A 19,366-nucleotide genomic window follows, 5' to 3' on the forward strand; every position below is an offset into this window, starting at 1 on the left:
AAAATTGCAAATACGTCTTGGCTTGCTACCAAAGGTACCAACATATCTTGCTCTTGCAAAGGGACACTGGATGACCCTCTTGCTTCTTCACCATCATCTTGATAATGAGTTCTTAAGTTGTGTTCATAAACTTGTGATTCTAAGAAGAGCATTGCCCTTATACTGTTGTTTCCTCCAAATGATTTGATATCATCCTTTTGCAAGACACCAAACCCTCCTTCTCTTATCAAGACTGGATCTCCCATTCATCATCCCCAAAAATGTCTTCAGGAACAGTACCATTGCATTCTGGGGATTAGAGAATGAAATAAGCTGAAGCTATAGGAGGAGAGGTGGGTTTGTGTCAAAGTTGGACAATCTACCCGTAGCCTTTGACCTTTCCTGAGCAGCTAAGCTCCATTAAACATAATAGGACAAAAACTCAAAATAGGCCTACTCAGTGCTTTTTTTCTGGGGGTACGCAGGGGTGTGCATACACCTAAACATTTTGTGAATCTAAGTTTGGCCTTCTTGAGGGATAGTATTTCAATATGAGTAGGAAAATGAGAGTACCCCAAACATATTTTTTTAGGGGGAAAAAGCACTGGACCTACTGCTTCTTGACCTGTCAGGAATATTTATCCCAAAATTATGCTAGAAGAAGAAGAAGAAGAAGAAGAAGAAGAAGAAGAAGAAGAAGAATTGCTTTCAGGCCTCAGGCTTAAATATGCGAATGAATACATCAGGCCTCACAGAACAATTGAACAAAACAACCTTTGTGACTACATTCCAAGAGCAAAAGACAAAGATGAACTTATAAAAGGTTGCAGTTAAAGGGCCTTTTGTAGAAAGAAAAAGAAAGAAATGATGGCTTTTGTTAAAGAGAATCAGAACTGTATGAAGGATAAATGAGATAGCAAAATCTACACCCACAGAAAAATGCTGGTTGCCTTCAAGTGAATTGGTTGGTGATTATGTAAGTCTGCAAGCATGCATTTCAAAACACAGCTCTGTAATGTACACTCAGTTACATCAGTTACAATGTTATCCTAAACGTTAATAAAGCCTGTGCTGTATGATGAAAATTCAAGGATCCAAAGGTTTAATGTTTTCTAAGGTTCAGGCAGGTAAACCCCCAGATGTGCTCATGTCTTCTGTGAGCCAGGGGGATGTCTAGTCCCTTTTCGGCGGCAAAGAGTAAGCTCCCGTGCTGCGTTTGCCTTAGATGCGGCAAGCCACCCCCCCCCCCAAGCCAGCCAATTGGCTGGCCAGGGAGATGATGCAGCAGAGGATTCCCCAGATCATGCAGGGCTGGGACCCAGCCTCCGAGCGAGTGTTGGGGGCGGGAGCCCACAACACCACCTCCTCCTGAGGTCGGAAGTGGCTTTCTCAACTATGCCTGGCACCTTGATTACAAATTAGGAACTATCTTACTGTGGAGAAATGCAGCGGAAATCATTGTTAATCAAAATAAATAGCACTCCAGCAGCTCCAACGTCTTCAAACTTGCTGTAATCTACTGCAATGCTTTCAAAGCAGCATTAATATTCAGTAATAAAAAAAATAAAGAAGGCTGATCTCCGAAGAATTGATGCTTTTGAATTATGGTGCTGGAGGAGACTCTTGAGAGTCCCATGGACTGCAAGAAGATCAAACCTATTCATTCTGAAGGAAATCAGACCTGAGTGCTCACTGGAAGGACAGATCCTGAAGCTGAGGCTCCAATACTTTGGCCACCTCATGAGAAGAGAAGACTCCCTGGAAAAGACCCTGATGTTGGGAAAGATGGAGGGCACAAGGAGAAGGGGACGACAGCGGATGAGATGGTTGGACAGTGTTCTCAAAGCTACCAGCATGAGTTTGACCAAACTGCAGGAGGCATGGAAAACAGGAGTGCCTGGCATGCTTTGGTCCATGGGGTCACAAAGAGTCAAACACGACTAAACGACTAAACAACAACAACAATGATGGCTAGGCCTTGTGATATTTAAATCAACTTATCAAGTTCAAAGAGCACCCCAGACAACTGATCCCTTCATATGTGCAGACTGTGATGCTCACACGAACATACTCTGACCACAAAAAGGCTTCCCTATTTATATTCTTTGAAGAGGACCTCTCTGCATCTTCAGATAGAGCTCTTTCCTCTCCCTTCCATGAATGAGTCTGCTTATGCACATGCAAGAGCTTGCATGTGTACACCAGCAAATTAGGGCAGTATATTTTTTTGCATTTATGTTGTGTTCCTTAAAGCACCCTAGAGAGGCTGTTTGTTTATTCTGTCCAAATCACACACATGAGTTTTACTGCTGTTCGGTCCAATCCTTCACAGATTTCTATGGATTTGTCTGCATCTGAATCTTGACCACGTGAAGTTTAAATGTAAATGTCCACGAGTAAATGCCTCAGAAACAAAGATACCTTTGTTTAGCAACTCAGCTGGAATAAAAAAGAGCAACCCAGGTCACAGTTTAAAGTCAGAAGAATGGCTGATTCAGCCGGTTTCAGCATCAATGTAATAAATCAATTCAAACCACTGTTTCTTGGTAATTTACTAAAAAAAAAAATGCAATATCACATTGCATCCTTAGTCTGATTAATACAAACCCATGAAACAGAAGAAACCCACTTTGAGGTTTTTATTACAAACAAGGAGTATAAAAGTGTTGTGAAATAAATAAATACAATAAGGAAATAAGGGCATATCATTTTCATTTGTTGTGATGGGATGAATTCCTGTGAGCACCCAGAAGTATCAAGAAGAGGCGTATTATGTGAAACAGCTGAAAAGATGTAAAAAAATAATTTATCATGTTTAGTCTGTGATTCCCCTAAGCGCACACACACACAGGATTTACATAGAACATATTTCTAAATACTAGTTTTAAAATTCACTCTTTTTATTAAGTTTGTAAAAATATTATAATATGTGAAATGTAAGGATCTTGTGGAAGCAATCCTATACACAAGAAGCTGCCATAAAGCAAGAAGGAGTACGTTAAAAGTTCCTTGGGAAGAAGGATTGATTGCTAAACCCTTCTGGGAATTGTGGGTCTCTGAGGGGAACAGGGGTCTCCTAACATCTTGCCACAGCCTTAACAAACTAGTTTCCAGGATACTTTGGGGGAGAAGCCACGACTGCTCAATCTGGTATGATACCCCTTTAAATGTTCAGTACAGATGAGCAAGCATTGCTTCAAGTTAAAACCACTACACTATTAAAAGCCAAGCATCTATGCCAACAGGGACGCGGGTGGCGCTGTGGGTTAAACCACAGAGCCTAGGACTTGCCAATCAGAAGGTCGGCAGGTTCGAATCCCTGCGACAGGGTGAGCTCCCATTGTTCGGTCCCTGCTCCTGCCAACCTAGCAATTTGAAAGCATGTTAAAGTGCAAGTAGATAAATAGGTACCGCTCCGGCGGGAAGGTAAACGGCCTTTCCGTGCACTGCTCTGGTTCGCCAGAAGCGGCTTAGTCATGCTGGCCACATGACCCAGAAGCTGTACGCCGGCTCCCTTGGCCAGTAAAGCGAGATGAGCACCGCAATCCCAGAGTCAGCCATGACTGGACCTAATGGTCAAGGATCCCTTTACCTTTACCTTATCTGTGCCAGCAGCTGCATAGCTCCATGCTTTGCAAACTGAGGCTTGCAAAGGACCATGGACGCACCAAGGATCAGCTGGTTGTCAATACCTTTATCGTGCTTATATTGCCTTGTGCAAGTGCCTTTGGCCCAGACATGTCTCCACCTGCTTCATGTCTGACATCACATATGAGGTCAGATGCGTGTGCCTTGGCCAAAACAGCCTTGTGGGTCAAGTGAGCAGGGGTGGAGCAAGGGGGTGTGGGCAGCATTGGGTGTCATCCTGAGGGGGGTGTGACATTCAGCCCCCTGCCTGTGACTCCCAAGCCTACAGCGAGCAGTGGCAAAGCTCCCTTCCTTCCCCTGGCTTACTGTAGGCTTGGGAGTCACAAACGGGGTGGTGCGTGACAAAATTTCTGCACCGGGTACCACCTCACCTTGCTACGCCTCTGCAAGTGAGGAAGACCAAATTAGGTCTGTAGGCAGGAGGGTCCCTCCCCATCCTCCAATCTAAGGCAATTCCTTTATTGTTTGAGATGGCTCTCCTTCACTGATCTTCTGAAGCGGCTACATCTTATGTTATATTTCCCCTTTTTCCAAACCAGTTCCAGCTGCAGATGTTTGACATCGTCTGCACCACTTCATGGGCCAACAGAGATAAATGTTGTGAACTTCCAGCTTTGGTAAGCTCTCGCTTTTTAAAACTTCTGTTTGGTGGCATGTGGTTCTAATTTAATTTAAGACTGATGCAGATTAATGCCTAATTTGGAATCTACCGAACCAGCCATGACAGGGCCTTCTTTTTCTCTCCAGAGGGATGAAGAAAGCTGCCCTGCCCTACCTCATTCTTGCTCCTGTTCTGAAGTCAGCAAGGGAGCTAATGGACCCCCTGGACCACCAGTAAGGTTTTAATAATAATAATAATAATAATAATAATAATAATGTGTTTGCTTTGGTTCTCTGCCATGGACCAGCATGTCATGTTTGATCTCATGCTTGACAAAGTTGAACATGAACTTATTTGAACCAAGAAAGGTCTGATGCTTTGAGTATGTTTTGAGTATAGTGGTACCTTGGGTTACAGACACTTCAGGTTAAAGACTCCACTAACCCCAAAATAGTACCTTGTGTTAAGAACTTTACCTCAGGATGAGAACAGAAATTGTGCGGCGGTGGCAGCGGGAGGCCCCATTAGCTAAAGTGGTACCTCAGGTTAAGAACAGTTTCAGGTTAAGAACGGACCTCCAGAACGAATTAAGTTCTTAACCCGAGGTACCACTGTATAGTTTTGTATGTTTGGTGGTTTATGTTGACTCAGCTGGTTTGCAGTTTAGCCAGACCAAGCCAAGACATTTTGCCACCTGAGGCAAACCACAAAATGGCACCCACTGCCAGGGAAGAAGGGGTGAGTGTAGATTTCATTTGGAAACAAGGAGACGAATCAAATCAACCTGACCTGATGGTTGAAGTCGAAATCAAGCGCCATCACGTGGGAACCTATATCCCCTGTCTCTCTCCTGACAGAAGTCATCCTACACGATGACCAAAAATGTTTTAAAACAAATTTGTGGCTGCATACACACTATACCTTTAAAACACATTAAGCGTTACAATTTGGTTTGCTGGCATGCTTGTGGCTTGTAAAAAAACTCTCAAGTCTACTGATACGCTAAGTAAAGTCCCATGAGAAACGCACCACAAATTTTCACTGGAGATAAAATGTCTCATTCATTCCACCCAAATCAGCCAGACAGACAGGGCGGAGGTGGGGGAAGGGAATCTAATTCCTCGTCATGTTTCAATTTGGACAGAAAACAAGTGTGATTTGGACTTTTTATTCCCTCTAATAATATTGGAGTTGGTCTAAGTTCAGCAAATTAAATCAAAATGTGGAAAAAGAAATACAGGTTTTTAGAGCTATGCACTTATGTGCATGTGTGTCGGCAGGCAAATCAAGGTGGAAGCATGTGGAAATTTTAAATTTGTGTCTTTTTTGTATACAATGTACTGAGCCCAGAAAATCCTCCTGCTGCTGCTGTTGTTAATTAAATTTGTATACTACCCTACACCCACTGGTCTCACTTACCATGTTCCTTGTGGTTTACTTTTCCTCGGAAGAGTAAATAGCAAAACAAACAAACAAAAAACCACTTGCCCCATGTCCCTTAGTTTTGCAATCCAGCCTCCATTTGTAAAGGCCCATTCCGAATTCTGGCTATTGGTCATGTTTAGGTTTGACAGACTGTTGGGAGCTGGTTGCACACAGGGAGAGAAAGAGCACTGGGAAAGGGGAGGGAGAGATATATCCTAAAGCACTGGATTTCATCCAGTGGGTTGGAATCCAATTATACAAATCTACAACTTGTGTACAAGTCAGTCAGACGACCCAATTGCAAAATTCAGGAAAATAAAAAGGAGGGCTGCAGTTCAGTTTGTGCACTATTTCGAGAAATGTGAATTAGAGATATTTCCATGAAAATGGGAACTGAATCCCTCTCCCTACCCCCCCAAAATCTCTGTTTGAGCTTCATGTGTCTGCTGGTCTCTGCTGTAGAGCAGCACCGTAACTTGATGTGAGGAGATAACCTGCTTTTAGTAGACTCCCCAGTCTCTTCTTTTTGAGGCATTTTATCAAATATTGAAGCACTGCTTTCCTCAATAAGTTAGGGAGGAAAATAATATGTACTCTTCTTTAAAAAGGAAGAATGGAGGTATTGGGGATAGTGGGATATCATCACTCTCCCTAAAAATGAACTTGGGTGCTGAGTGTCTCCAGGACTGGAGCCAAGACATGGACACAAAGAACCAAGAGAGGAGTAACAGCATGCACTGGGGAGCCTGCACATTTGCTGAAAGGCAACAAATCCTAAAAGCAGGACAGCCTGTTGAGGATGGTGAAGATTCAGTAGCCATGGGATGCTGAGGGTCAACTGAAAGGCAAAACAGGAAGTGATTGGGATGGAGTTTCCTGGAGAAAGGCATGGCTTTAACCTGAACAGGAGCCCACCTGTTTCAAGGAAATTATGTGCAGCCACTTGGTTTTCTCCTAACTCTAAATGTGTTTTGCAGGGTGGTCCAGGGCTCCGAGGTCCAAAAGGTAGCCGAGGCGACCTTGGCCCAAAGGTAACATAATTTGTTGTGTTGCTTCTTCTGTTGCTTCTTCTTTAATGGGTTTGTGATTGCATAGTAAAAAATTTGATTTGAATAGTCTGTAGGTATAATCCTGGTCCATAGGGATTTTGCCCTTGATGCAAGGGATACTTATGACTTGTACCTGCTCTCTTTTCCACTGCATTTCCTCAATCACAGATGCTATTTGCAGAAACTTTCATTGTCTGTTAGGGTGATGAGAGGAAGAGTTTTTAATAACTGCATGGATTTCTACAGAAAAAATGTAGAATTGCATTCACTGAAATATTTTTATGAATGTAGAATTACATTCATTGGAATTACATATTCACTGGAATATTTTTAATTTAGGAGCAGATCTACATGCAGTAAATATTTTGCTTGATCCAACCAGGCCTTTGTGGAGAACTTTCTTAGATCTCCTCAGTTGGGTTAATTAATGTGTCACTTTAGTTTAGTTTGGAGGGAGCTGGAGGCTTTCTAGTCAGAGTAGATGCCTGTTCCTCTAATATAGATTCATGATATGATGACCTTTTTTGTTCCAGGGACCAGATGGACCTCGTGGTGAAATTGGAGCTCCTGGTCCTCAGGGACCTCCTGGACCCCAAGGACCAAGTGGGCACTCTATCCAAGGACCTCCGGTAGGTTCTGGACAGTTGACAGCCCGGTCTTATTTGCAACATAGCAGTTAGAGTTGCCGGGTTTTGCAAAACAGTGCAATACTTGAGCTGCAAAAAAGCAATGCTAGAATCACAAGGTGCTCCCAGAGGATGGGGGGCGGGGTCTTCCCTATGGTGGCAATATTTGACCAAAACCGGGAAGACCCAGGTGAATTTTGTTACACAGTTCAAGCCCTGGTTGAAGGCAGATTTGGGATCTTGTTTAGTGCCCTCTGATTCGAGAGCCTTTCAAAGTCTTCCCAAATCTTTAGCAAAAAAAAAAAAGGAACAGAATTATCCCTTATAAGGCTGCCAGTACACACTGTACCTTTAAAGCACATTCAAAGCACTTTTTTTATTCATGTTTTTCATCCAGAAAAGCTCAATTCCAATTGATTTCAGTGGGAGAATTGAGAGCTTGCTTTACTCGTGAAATCAGTAGAATCTAAAACTTTGGTTAGACCATGCCTCGTGTTTGTAGCTCACCTTTGCTCCCCCCCTTCTTCTTCCCCAGAAATAAATCTGTAGTTCACAGTTTTGTACCTCTCTTTTGATGGAAGAAATAGGATAGCTGGACAAACAATGTGCCACTGGTATGATTAACTCTGTGGTCATTTATCAACAGGGAGCAACTGGTGAAAAGGGAGAAATTGGAGAAATGGGCCGCCCTGGCCTACAGGTTGGTATGACTCTGCTTCCCAGCTCTCAAACTGCTGGAAATGCCTGTTCATGAGACTCCGTTTGTCTCATTGTAATTGCAAGCAGAGGCAGGGCTGTCTTAAGTATATTCGGTGCCCCGCCCTCCCATTTCCCAGAGTTGCCAACCTTTTTACGGCACTCCCGGCAGCTTTGCGGGGCTGGAGGAGGCGGGCAGCAACTGTAGGGCGGCTCCTCTGGCGGAGAAGAGGCAGAGGCTCCAGGCACTGCGCTGCGAGGTGGGCAAGAGTGGCGAGCTGATGCCAGGAGGCGCTGTGCCCAGCCGCCGCCTCTTCCCTGGCGCCCGTGCTGCGGTGGCCACAGCAGGCAGAGGCTCCGGGCGCAGCACTATTTTGGTGTGGCATGGCGGAGGCGGGCGAGGGCAGCGAGCTGATGCCAGGAGGCGCCATGTCCAGCCTCTGCCTCTTCCCTGGCGCCCTCCAGAACTTGGCGCCCTGTTGCCCTGCGCCACTTGCCTCTATGGGCAAGACGCCCCTGAGCAGAGGGTGAATGTTGTTGTATCTTTTGAAATGTGTTATCTTTCATGCAGGGGGTCCCAGGAGCATCTGGATCCCCAGGACGAGATGGAAGCCAAGGCCAAAGGGTAAGACTGGACAAGTGACTCCTCTTTTGCTTCTTCTCCTTCCTCTGGGTCGTCCTTTCTAAGTTAATCTTCCAACCCCAGGACTTCTGTGAGTCAGTTTTGTGCATGTGACATTGGCTGCTTCTCAAGAAATCCTGGAGAGGGAAGGCTTGGCCCGGGGCTCCTTTTTTTATCCCTTTCTGGACCAGCAACGCACTGACTGTAGGTTTGTGCCAGGAACTGGCACAAATTCCAGCTACGTTTAAGTGCCTGAAATTAATCTAAGCGGTCTCCTATGTTTCCTTCTGTGTGTTGCCTTTCATCTTATAATATCTTAATAATAATAATAATAATAATAATAATAATAATAATAATAATAATAATAAAATAATTTACTATTTATACCCTGTTCATCTGGCTGGGTTTCCCCAGCCACTCTGGGCAGCTTCCAACAAAATATTAAAAATACAATAAAACATTAGACATTAAAAACTTCCCTAAACAGGGCTGCCTTCAGGTGTCTTCTAAACAGCAGGTGGTTGTTTATTTCTTTGACATCTGGTGGGAGGGCGTTCCACAGGGCGGGCGCCACTACTGAGAAGGCCCTCTGCCTGGTTCCCTGTAACCTCACTTCTCACAGTGAGGGAACCTCCAGAAGGCCCTTGGTGCTGGATCTCAGTGTCCAGGCTGAACGATGGAGGTGAAGACGCTCCTTCAGGTATACTGGGCCAAGGCCATTTAGGGCTTTAAAGGTCAGCACCAACACTTTGAATTGTGCTTGGAAACGTACTAGGAGCCGATGTAGGTCTTTCCGGACCAGTGTTATATGGTCTCGGCAGCCACTCCCAGTCACCAGTCTAGCTGCCGCATTCTGGATTAGTTGTAGTTTCCGGGCCACCTTCAAAGGTAGCCCCACGTAGAGCACATTGCAGTAGATTATTTCATTCCGAGTGTGAAATATGGAGCAGAGAGAGAGAAAGGGGCTCTTCTCCGTGCTCTGCTATATTGCCTAAAGAGCTGTGCCCTGTTCCAGCATGAGCCATTTTGCTGCCTGAAATATAGCTCCACTTCTGGCTCACTTTTTCTTCAAAAAACCCCCCACAAACATTTCTGACACCAATATCTTCCTTCATTTCTCATAACCACCACACACACCTCATGGCACCCCTTAAAACAATCCCTTACTGTAGGCTCACAGTTTAACAGACATGACACAAAAGGAAAAAGGAATGGGGAGGGAAGAAGAAGAAGAAGAAGAAGAAGAAGAAGAAGAAGAAGAAGAAGAAGAAGAAGAAGAAGAAGAAGAAACAAGCAGTTGCTTCTTCACTGGCTAATGAATGGGGACAGGTTCATCTCCTCCCCCCTTGCTATTATGCAGCCTCTCAGTGGCCCTAAGTCACATGGGTGGTTGCAGAGACCAGTCTGTGCCTTCCTTCAGCTCAGATGTCCCATGTAACTGGCAGGAGCAGAGTGTTCAAAACAGATGAAAGGAAGTGGACCCCCATCCAGTGTCAAGTGTAAACCTTGTCATTTCATTACACGTTAGTGGCATTATTTAAATAGCAGAAGCAGCAATGTGAACCCGCTTGAGCGGAAGAGAAACACTACTGCCAACTTGGATGGAAGATTTCTCCAGTTGCCTTTTGCTTTCTGTTTCTTTTGCTTTAATTATTAAGTGTCAGGGAACTGACGTCGGAGCTAGAGGCGGAGGGAAGGCTCTCAAATGATGCTGGAAAGGGCCCAGCAGGGAGAGAGGCAGCTCCGCAGATGGGGAAGCAAATCAGCGCAACACCAGGGATATAGAGGGGCTGATGGGGGAATCGGCGAGAGGGCTCCAGGACTCTTCACTGGACACCAGCAGGGAGAGCACGGGTCCTCCGCTACCCACGCCCACCCTGCGCAGAAGACTTCCGCGCAGAGAGAGTAGGAGGAGACTGGGTGTCAAACAACTTTTATGTTGGAAAAGATTTAAGAAATGCCCACTGAAGGATTCTGCTAGCGACTGAGGCAGCCATGAAGTGAAGGGCTGCCCAGACTGAAAGGTTTAGCAAGGCAACAAAGCCTGGAGAGGCGGCAACTTACGCACAAGCAACCCATACACATTACATTAAGGTTTTAAAACATGCAATCAAATATATGACAAGCAGCAAAAAGATTGTGAATGTTTACTGCTGTTTCCCACCCTGTAATTATACGATCACAGAAATCGCTTTCTGTTGATTTATTTTTCTTTCTTTCTTTTTAATCTCAAGTTTTCTGATTAGTGCTTTCAACAAGGAAGAAGTTATAACACATTCCCCAAGCTAGCCTGCAGAAATAAACAGATCAATTTCATGACGGATTGCACATACAATAAAATATATAGCTGAGGGCAGATTGGATTGCAGTTTCGAGACTGATTCAAAATGGTAAAAGCCAATTTTTTTGTTTTTTAAAAAAATAATGTAAGAAACCCTTAAGAGGGGTTTTGTCCTTAATTAGATTCAATCCACTGAGGAACAAACCCATAAAAAACAATGGGCACAACTAAGAAGTCCCTTAGGGATGCAGGTGGTGCTGTGGGTTAAACCACAGAGCCTAGGGCTTGCCGATCGGAAGGTCAGCTGTTCGGATCCCCACGATGGGCTGAGCTCCCGTTGCTCAGTCCCAGCTCCTGCCAACCTAGCAGTTCGAAAGCATGTCAAGTAGATAAATAGGTACCACTCTGGCGGGAAGGTAAACGGCATTTTTGTGCGCTGCTCTGGTTTCACCAGAAGCGGCTTAGTCATGCTGGCCACATGACCCAGAAAAACTGTCTGAGGAAGTGGACAAACGCTGGCTCCCTCGGCCTGTAAAGCAAGATGAGTGAAGCAACACCAGAGTCGTTCATGACTGAACTTAATTGTCAGGGGTCCCTTTACCTTTAAGAAGTCCCTTGATTTCAGAGGTATGACTCTTGAGTTTACTTAACCATATCAGGTAACAGGATTAAATAAGACCACATTCCAAACTCACATTAAGGTAATTATTCTAAGCAGAGAAATATGGAAAGAAGTTCTGTTTAAACCAATGGTACCAATTTCACGAGATTTTTTTTTTAAGAGCAGGACTGCAGGGCTGTTCAAAACAATCAGCTCTTAGACTACATCTAGAAACAGATCTTGGGCTCCTGCAATTCCCTCTTGCTCTTTCTCTGCTCCCTTCATTTCAACATCACAAAAAAAAAACCCTCTGCAGTCCTCAAACCACTCAACTTATATATGCCCTGCTGAACCTCCTCTGGAATTAAGCTTTTAAACCACGAAGAATAAGCAAGGGGAATTCTGGCATCTGTTACTTATGAGAAAGGTGGTAATATAGATCTATTCCCTAAGCCTCTCTTTGCTTAATCCCTTTCTTGCCACATGCAGTTATTGTAGCGGGCCTTTCGCTGCATTCAGGCAGTGCGAAGCGAGGGCTTGCATTAGTCCGTCAGCTCAGTAGACAATGGCGCTGCTGTGAATGAGGGGTGTGTGCCTGTGTTTGTGTGTGTGTGTGTGTTTCTGGACAGCAGATGCTATCCAAGATTGACTTGGCAGCGGTCGCACCACGTTAGTTTCGTTTAGTCAAGAATTTCTGTGCCTTGCTCCAAGAACAGCACTGAGCGAGTTCCTACGCCTGGATTTGGGTCTTTTACCAGAAATACTGTGTCAACGCAGCCACGCTGAGTGGCAGCTGATACGGTCCTGAGCCCACACTGGAACTTTTCATCTCCTTCGTTGCTCCAGCTCGTTGGCTGGGACTCCCGGCATTTGCAACCACCTTTTGCGTTTATTTAAAGAAAAAGATGGAATACAAAGGAGAGGTTAGGAGAAACACAGATGGAGGCTGGCGGGCCAACCAAAACATATTTTTAAAAAGTCAAAGTGGGCCTTGTTGCAGATTTGGTTGGATCCCAGGTCTGAAAAAGCTGAAGGCTACTGCTTGCTTCAAGGAACAGTATCCAAATAGATAGCATCACTGATGAAAGAAATAGAAAGGAACGCTCTCTTCTCTGCACAAATGGGAGACATACCAGAGGTCAGAGTGCAGAATCCAACCGATCTGAATGCATTCTAATGGAGATGTTGAAAGAGTCTGAGCCAGGAAAGAGGTCTGGCTGGAAGAAAACAAATCTGGTGGAAACCGATGGGTGGGAAGGGGTTAAAAATATATTGCAATGTCTTCTTCCCTGCAGATTTCCTCCCATCTGCACAGGCAGGGTTGCCAGCAAATACAGAACTGGGAATCCCCATTTTGCTGCTTACGGTCCAATTTTGATCTTAGAATCTAACACCCCCCAAAAAAAATCATAAATGGGAATGAAGTATTGTGCTGCTACAGCTGGTTTGAGGCTAATGCAAGTATAGCATTAAGGGGAAAGAACAGAATTTCTTTTATTTTCTAACATCTGAAAAGTCCCATATTTCCCACTAATTCACAGATCTAGCGCGATGGTGCAGTCACCCAATATAAACGCATTCCCCTTCCTTCTCTGCAGTCTGCATTTCTGGTTTAAGATGTATACCTGCCGTTTGATAATCCGAGAAACAACATTTCGTAGCAACTTCTGAAAGTTTCTAAAGGCTGGCATGTATCTCTTGTTGGAGGGACTGCAGAAGCAGTGCTGCTCCCCCAACTTCAAAGACCCATTTTCACACCTAACAAAATACAGTAGGAGGAAATTCGTCAAGGGCCAAAAGATACAGAAACAGTGCCAAAGTAAACATGCCCGGAAGGCTTGCATGGATATATTATTTAGCAGCTAAACAAGAGAAAGCAGCAAAACCTGAAAATGTATCATGTTGTATGCTTTTTAAATGAAAGCTAGAAAGAAACTCAGGTAGAAGCATATCTTTTCACTCTCATTTGAAGAAGAATTGGCAGAAAAGTTAATTCACCCCCATCTTCAAAGAACTGAAGGTGGCACTGTGGTTTGCAAGCACCAACAGGTAAAGGGACAAACAGATTCCTAACTTACTTTGTTGCCTCTGAACAGTGACTGCCCAGCTCACATCAGTGTTGTATGTTGCCCATGTGCAAATCCCTAGTTCTTTTGGAGTTTTCTTGGACCTTGGAGACTTCCAGACAATTGTGATTTTCAAGTGGGATTCCATCGAAAACCAGCACAATACCAGGTTGCACAATTCAAGTTGATTGCACAACAAACCTGCTTCTCCCCCCCAAACCCCCCCCCCACAGGCTTGTGGTGACAAAGAAAGCAATTGGGAAAGGGCAGGATAAACAATTGCTTGATGCAACATCATATACAGTCATACCTCAGGTTGAATGTGCTTCAGGATAAGCGCGTTCGAGTTGCGCTCCATGGCAACCTGGAAGTAACGGAGCGCGTTACTTCCAAGTGTCGCTGCTTGCGCATGTGCAGATGCTCAAAATGACGGCACACGCATGCGCAGAAGCGATGAAAAGCGACGCGCGCTGACGTGCCATTGCTGGTTACATTTGCTTCTAGATGTGAACGGGGCTTCGGAACGGATCCCGTTCGCTTCTAGACGTACCACTGTATAACCTCCCCGTAAACTGATCAGAACAAACGCTCAGTAAAAGCCAATATCATCTAACCGCCCCGAAAACTTTGCAGAAACGAATCAGGTTTAATGCTCAAAAAACTGGCCGTGTGAATGGATTGGATTTGTGCTTGTCCTGAACATCCTGTAGAGAACACCAAGAGTTCTGTGGAGTCTGGGATTGTGGCCTTCCTTGTCTAGTGAACAATACTGTTCTAGTCTATGGGAAATTGGTCCTGCGTCTTATGCAGGATAAAAAGCAATACTCTAATTTATGTACTTGCCTCTGATCCAGGGCCTGCCAGGCAAAGACGGACCCACTGGCCCTCAAGGGCCACCAGGGCCTGTGGTAAGTAAAAATACACCAAATTCTAGGTAACGTGGATTGAGTATTTGATACGGTAGGAAATACATGTTTATTTAACTATGTAAAGGTATCTACGAAGGGACGTGGGTGACGCTGTGCTCTAAACCATAGAGCCTAGGGTTTGCTGATCAGAAGGTCGGCGGTTCGAATCCCCGCGACGGGGTGAGCTCCTGTTGCTCGGTCCCTGCTCCTGCCAACCTAGCAGTTCGAAAGCACGTCAAAGGGAAAGTAGATAAATAGGTACCGCTTCAGTGGGAAGGTAAACGGTGTTTCCGTGCGCTGCTCTGGTTCGCCAGAAACGGCTTAGTCATGCTGGCCACATGACCTGGAAGCTGTCTGCGGACAAACGCTGGATCCCTCAGCCTACAGAGTGAAATGAGCGCGCAGCCCCAGAGTCGTCCACGACTGGACCTAACGGTCAGGGGTACCTTTACCTTTTAAAGGTGTCTACAGCATGGTATGTTCTAGCTAAACACCAGAACATACAGCTATTTGGTGTTGTGAGGATATAGGGGAAGCCTCCATGAATAAGCTACTTTGGGGTTGTGCATCATCCTGTTAACTTGTGTCAAACTTAAATTTAGGCTACAGCTCACCATCTTCTGCAGAAGTGGTTAGGCATATTCTCAAGACGTATTGAGTGCATCCTCAGTTCTGGAGTCAGAAAATGCCAACTAGGAAACTTAAACGAAACACAGCTTTAATACCATCCAACTTTGGGAGATTCAAAATGTGGTGCATGTCTTCTAGAATGCGCTTCTGGGTGTGACCCATGCCAAAAAACTACTGGGGGGGCAAGATCTTGCATGGCATCCCAAAATGTGCATTTTTTTTTGCACCACGCAGGACCATGGCCCCCCAAAAAGCACTTTTTTCAGGGCAAGAGCACAGCGTGAGAGCATGTGAGATTACAGCACCCAAAATGGCAGCTGCAATCTTGCACAAAAAAAGAGGTGTCCTGGTTTTTTCCCCCCAGGGCCCTTGGCAGGTATGAACTTTATCTGTATGGGACTGTATAGTTCAATTGGTATATGGATGTGTTGTCTTGTTCTCTCTGTGCAGGGAATACCTGGTGCTCCAGGTGTACCAGGAGTCACCGGCAATATTGGGCCACAAGGCAATGCTGGAGCACCTGTAAGTAGTAGAACACTTTACTGAATGTATCGCTATGGCCATCCTTTTTGAGATATTTACCACAAGTTCAGTACACAGGATAAGCTCTACCTTAGGATTCCCAACAGTGCATATACAACTTCCCTCCAGGGCCTAGGTGGTGTCAGGAGCAGGTCAGCAATAAATCACGCGGAGTAAGTGAAGTTAACCCTTTATTAGAAGAAACAAGAGCTGTTCAGTGATGCCAAGCCTTATGAACACAGCAACTCTTCCCAGTAGATCTGGCCCCAAAAATGTCACCTAGGAAGGAATGTGGCCCTTAGGCTGGGGGGGGGGAAACCCTTCCTTGATCAAGGGAACTAAACATCTGCATGGACACATTGCAGCTTCTCACAATGATACCATACTAGCCCTTCACCTGCCAAACTCTGAAGTTGTGTTTGAAATATGCAGTGAGATACGATTCAATCCCATTGCCATAACTACTCCTATAATATGGTTTCGGCCCACTGACCTGCAGTCACTGCATTAAAAAACAACCCTATTAATCACAGAAGAAAGGGCACGTGCACAAATTAATTTTTATTCTTTTTTGTTCCCCCGCAGGGACTTCCTGGACCAAAAGGCGAGAGGGGTGAACGTGTAAGTGCATTGTAAATACAGAACTGTACAGAGAGCACAGCAGGCATATGAATTACTGTAGTTTTTAATTCTTTAAAAAATCTATTTGTTTGCCTACTATATTTACAGCTCACCTTTCATCCAAAGCAGTCCTGAGAAGCTCGGTGGGACTTACTTCTAAGCAGACATTGCATAAGATTGTACTGTTGAAAGCCAAAGGTTACCATGGCAAACTTTGTGCAAACAAATCAGGACAAAGGCTCAATTAACCGTTAATCTGGAATCATAGAATTGTAGACTTGGAAGGGACTTCTAAAGGACATCTAAAGGAGCCAGCAGGTGTTAACATGTTATTACAATGTTCTTACCACACAGGGAGACCTCCAGTCCCAGGCCATGGTACGGGCAGTAGCCCGTCAAGTATGTGAACAGCTTATCCAAGGTGGGTAAAAAGAATTTCATAGAATCATAGAATCATAGAGTTGGAAGAGACCACAAGGGCCATCAAGTCCAACCCCCTGCCAAGCAGGAAACACCATCAGAGCACTCCTGACATATGGTTGTCAAGCCTCTGCTTAAAGACCTCCAAAGTAGGAGACTCCACCACACTCCTTGGCAGCAAATTCCACTGTTGAACACTGTCGAAGAATTTCCATGTCACAGTTCTAAAACACAGTTGTGGAAGTTGTGATCAAACAACCCACCAGCCCAATTATGGTGGCTGTCAAAATAATGCTTTGTTGGGACCAGTTGTTGAAGGGCAAGTTTTAAGGATCTGCCTTTCTTTGCAGGTCACCTGGCCAGGTATAACTCCATCTTAAATCAAATCCCAAGCCAGTCTGTCTCAACACGAACTGTCCCTGGACCCCCCGGTGAACCAGGGAGGCAAGGACTACCTGGACCTCAAGGAGAACAAGGATCTTCGGGGAGGCCAGGATTTCCAGGCAGTCCTGGCCAGCCTGGAAGACCTGGTGAAAGAGGTGAGTTGTGAACATCGAGATTTATAAAACTGGAGCTTGCATGAAGGATACCAAACACAATAAACTTGTGTCTGACATCAGAGGGAACATGGAAAGTGGGTGAGATATAAATAGCTTTGAGTTCCTGGATAGCACTAAGTGTGATAAAAAAAAACCACCATGCTGATTTTTTCCAAAATTAATTAATCTCTGAGCAGCACTATTAAGAGTTTCTTTTTGGGACCTGGCCTTTCAGAAAGAGTATTTCATGCCAAGTATAATTCTGTATAAAGCATTTGTGAAAATGGGGTCAAATTGCTTGATAACAGCCTCTCAAGCCTTCCTTTTTACATGGCATTGGTTGAATAGGTGTGTATGTGTGTATAATCTTAACCATGTCTACTCAGAAGTAAGTTGAATTGAATTTAGTGGGGCTTAGTCCGAGGAAAGTAGGGTTAGGATTGTAGCCTAGGGGTTGCATTCAACTAAGTCGTGCTTAGAGTAGACCCTCTGAAGGCAGTTTCTGTCAGGAGTTCAGCCTACACTCCAGTAGGACCCTGGCAGAGACACATGCCCAACTGGCGATTTCTCTCCCTCCTGGTCAATCATTTGGGAGTTTCATAAGCTTTCTTCAGCCCGAACATCACAGCAACCGATGCCAACCGACACCGGTACACTTAGGGATCCGCAGAGTTTGCACAGATTTGCGTGACAGACCTCAGCAACTCAGCATTTTGGCTAATCTACTTTATTTCCATATAAGCACACACGGAGCACTGCAACATGGCTCCCTCTCTCTCTAGCATCAGACAGCAAAGAGAACAAAGGACAATAGCCCCACTCCACGGAACACAGTAACACAAACATCCTGTCTCCATCACTTCCCACTCTGTGTAGTCAATACACCGTCATGTGAAAGACAAAAATCCCATGACTGCAATCATGGAGCAGGAATTCTAACAGTTTCTGCATGTGCTGTAGAGGGAAGTGGGGGACTGATGGGGCTCATCCACCTGCGGAGGTAGCCCAGCTAGGAGAAGGAAAACTCTAATCCTAAAGCTCCGCTGCCTTGAAGGATATATTCAGGAAAAGACAGGGCTAAGGAGTAAACCTTACACAAATCTGGACTGAAGTCCCTAAAACGGTTGGATGGCGCCTCATATGGCTCCTTCCAGCAACTCCTGCAGCCAAACTAGTATTGCTCTGTTTTCCTTTGGACCACATCAGTGAGGCCAAGAGGTCTTGTCATCTGGGCAGCCCAGGACCTCCAGACTCACTTCCCAGGCTTGTGTCCTGCAGAGGTCACTTCAGTGCTGCTAATGCAGCAGTTTGACTTCAGAGACACACTCCATTATCACTTGAGACAGATGCATGCCAATAAATAAATAAATAAATGCCAATAAATTTATCCCTGATGGGACTGAAGATGTCTTACAGATACAAACAGGATCCGGTAAAAACACAGAAAAACAATATATAAAAAATAATTAAACATTGATAGAATTAAAACAATAGACATATATAAAAACCATACAGATAATTACCATAAAAACAGCATGGCACCAACTCTTTCATTAAAAGCAGTCAGTTCCCCAGAGCCAGTTGGAATAAGAAAGTTCTTCATCTGCTGGTGGAAGGACAATGAGGAAGGAGCCGGTCTAGCTTTTCTAGGGTGCGAGTTCCAAAGCCTGGGAGCAGCAACCAAGAAGGCCCTGTTCAAGGATGTTCCTTATGCAATGGGGTTTTCCCCCTTGCCCCATAGGAGGGGGGGATTCCACCTGGCATGCCCAAATGCTTCCTACGATGGAACGATCACTTTAGCACAATGTTGAATTTCTCCCAAATACAACAAAGGGTCTTGGAGCACTCTAAAGACCAGCAAATTTAAACTAGCACATACTTTTGCAGACTAGAGTCCATTTCATCGGCAGCATCAGAAAGCTTATGCCATTATAAAACATTAAGGTGCTCCAAAAGTATCTTCTGCTGTTTTCTGCGGCAACAGACTAACACTGCTCTTCCTGTGGAAATAGTGGAAATAGTTACAGTAGAAAGCCAGTGAACTGTATTTTTCCTTCGCTGGTGCAGTCTTTCTCATATAATTGCTTAATTTTTATGGCCTGGTTTCATTTTGTAATTTTAGTAACTACAAA

At 44.8% G+C, this 19,366-nt stretch overlaps 1 protein-coding gene across 5 annotated transcripts in view; it reads left to right on the top strand.

Annotated features, from left to right (window-relative positions):
* The window catches only part of COL14A1 (collagen type XIV alpha 1 chain), a 136,009-nt gene that overhangs the window by 95,453 nt on the left and 21,190 nt on the right, over window positions 1–19,366 (top strand). For all 5 annotated transcript variants that reach the window (XM_081204267.1, XM_081204268.1, XM_081204265.1 and 2 more), the window contains 11 exons: window positions 4,167–4,244; window positions 4,375–4,461; window positions 6,631–6,684; window positions 7,236–7,331; window positions 7,975–8,028; window positions 8,596–8,649; window positions 14,449–14,502; window positions 15,583–15,654; window positions 16,240–16,275; window positions 16,630–16,696; window positions 17,046–17,234. In XM_081204267.1, the coding sequence (XP_081060393.1) occupies window positions 4,167–4,244; window positions 4,375–4,461; window positions 6,631–6,684; window positions 7,236–7,331; window positions 7,975–8,028; window positions 8,596–8,649; window positions 14,449–14,502; window positions 15,583–15,654; window positions 16,240–16,275; window positions 16,630–16,696; window positions 17,046–17,234 (841 nt within the window). The remainder of the gene's footprint in view (window positions 1–4,166; window positions 4,245–4,374; window positions 4,462–6,630; window positions 6,685–7,235; window positions 7,332–7,974; window positions 8,029–8,595; window positions 8,650–14,448; window positions 14,503–15,582; window positions 15,655–16,239; window positions 16,276–16,629; window positions 16,697–17,045; window positions 17,235–19,366) is intronic.

The sequence above is a fragment of the Podarcis bocagei genome (genome assembly GCF_964188305.1).
Source record: "Podarcis bocagei genome assembly, chromosome: 8".
Lineage (NCBI taxonomy): Eukaryota > Metazoa > Chordata > Lepidosauria > Squamata > Lacertidae > Podarcis > Podarcis bocagei.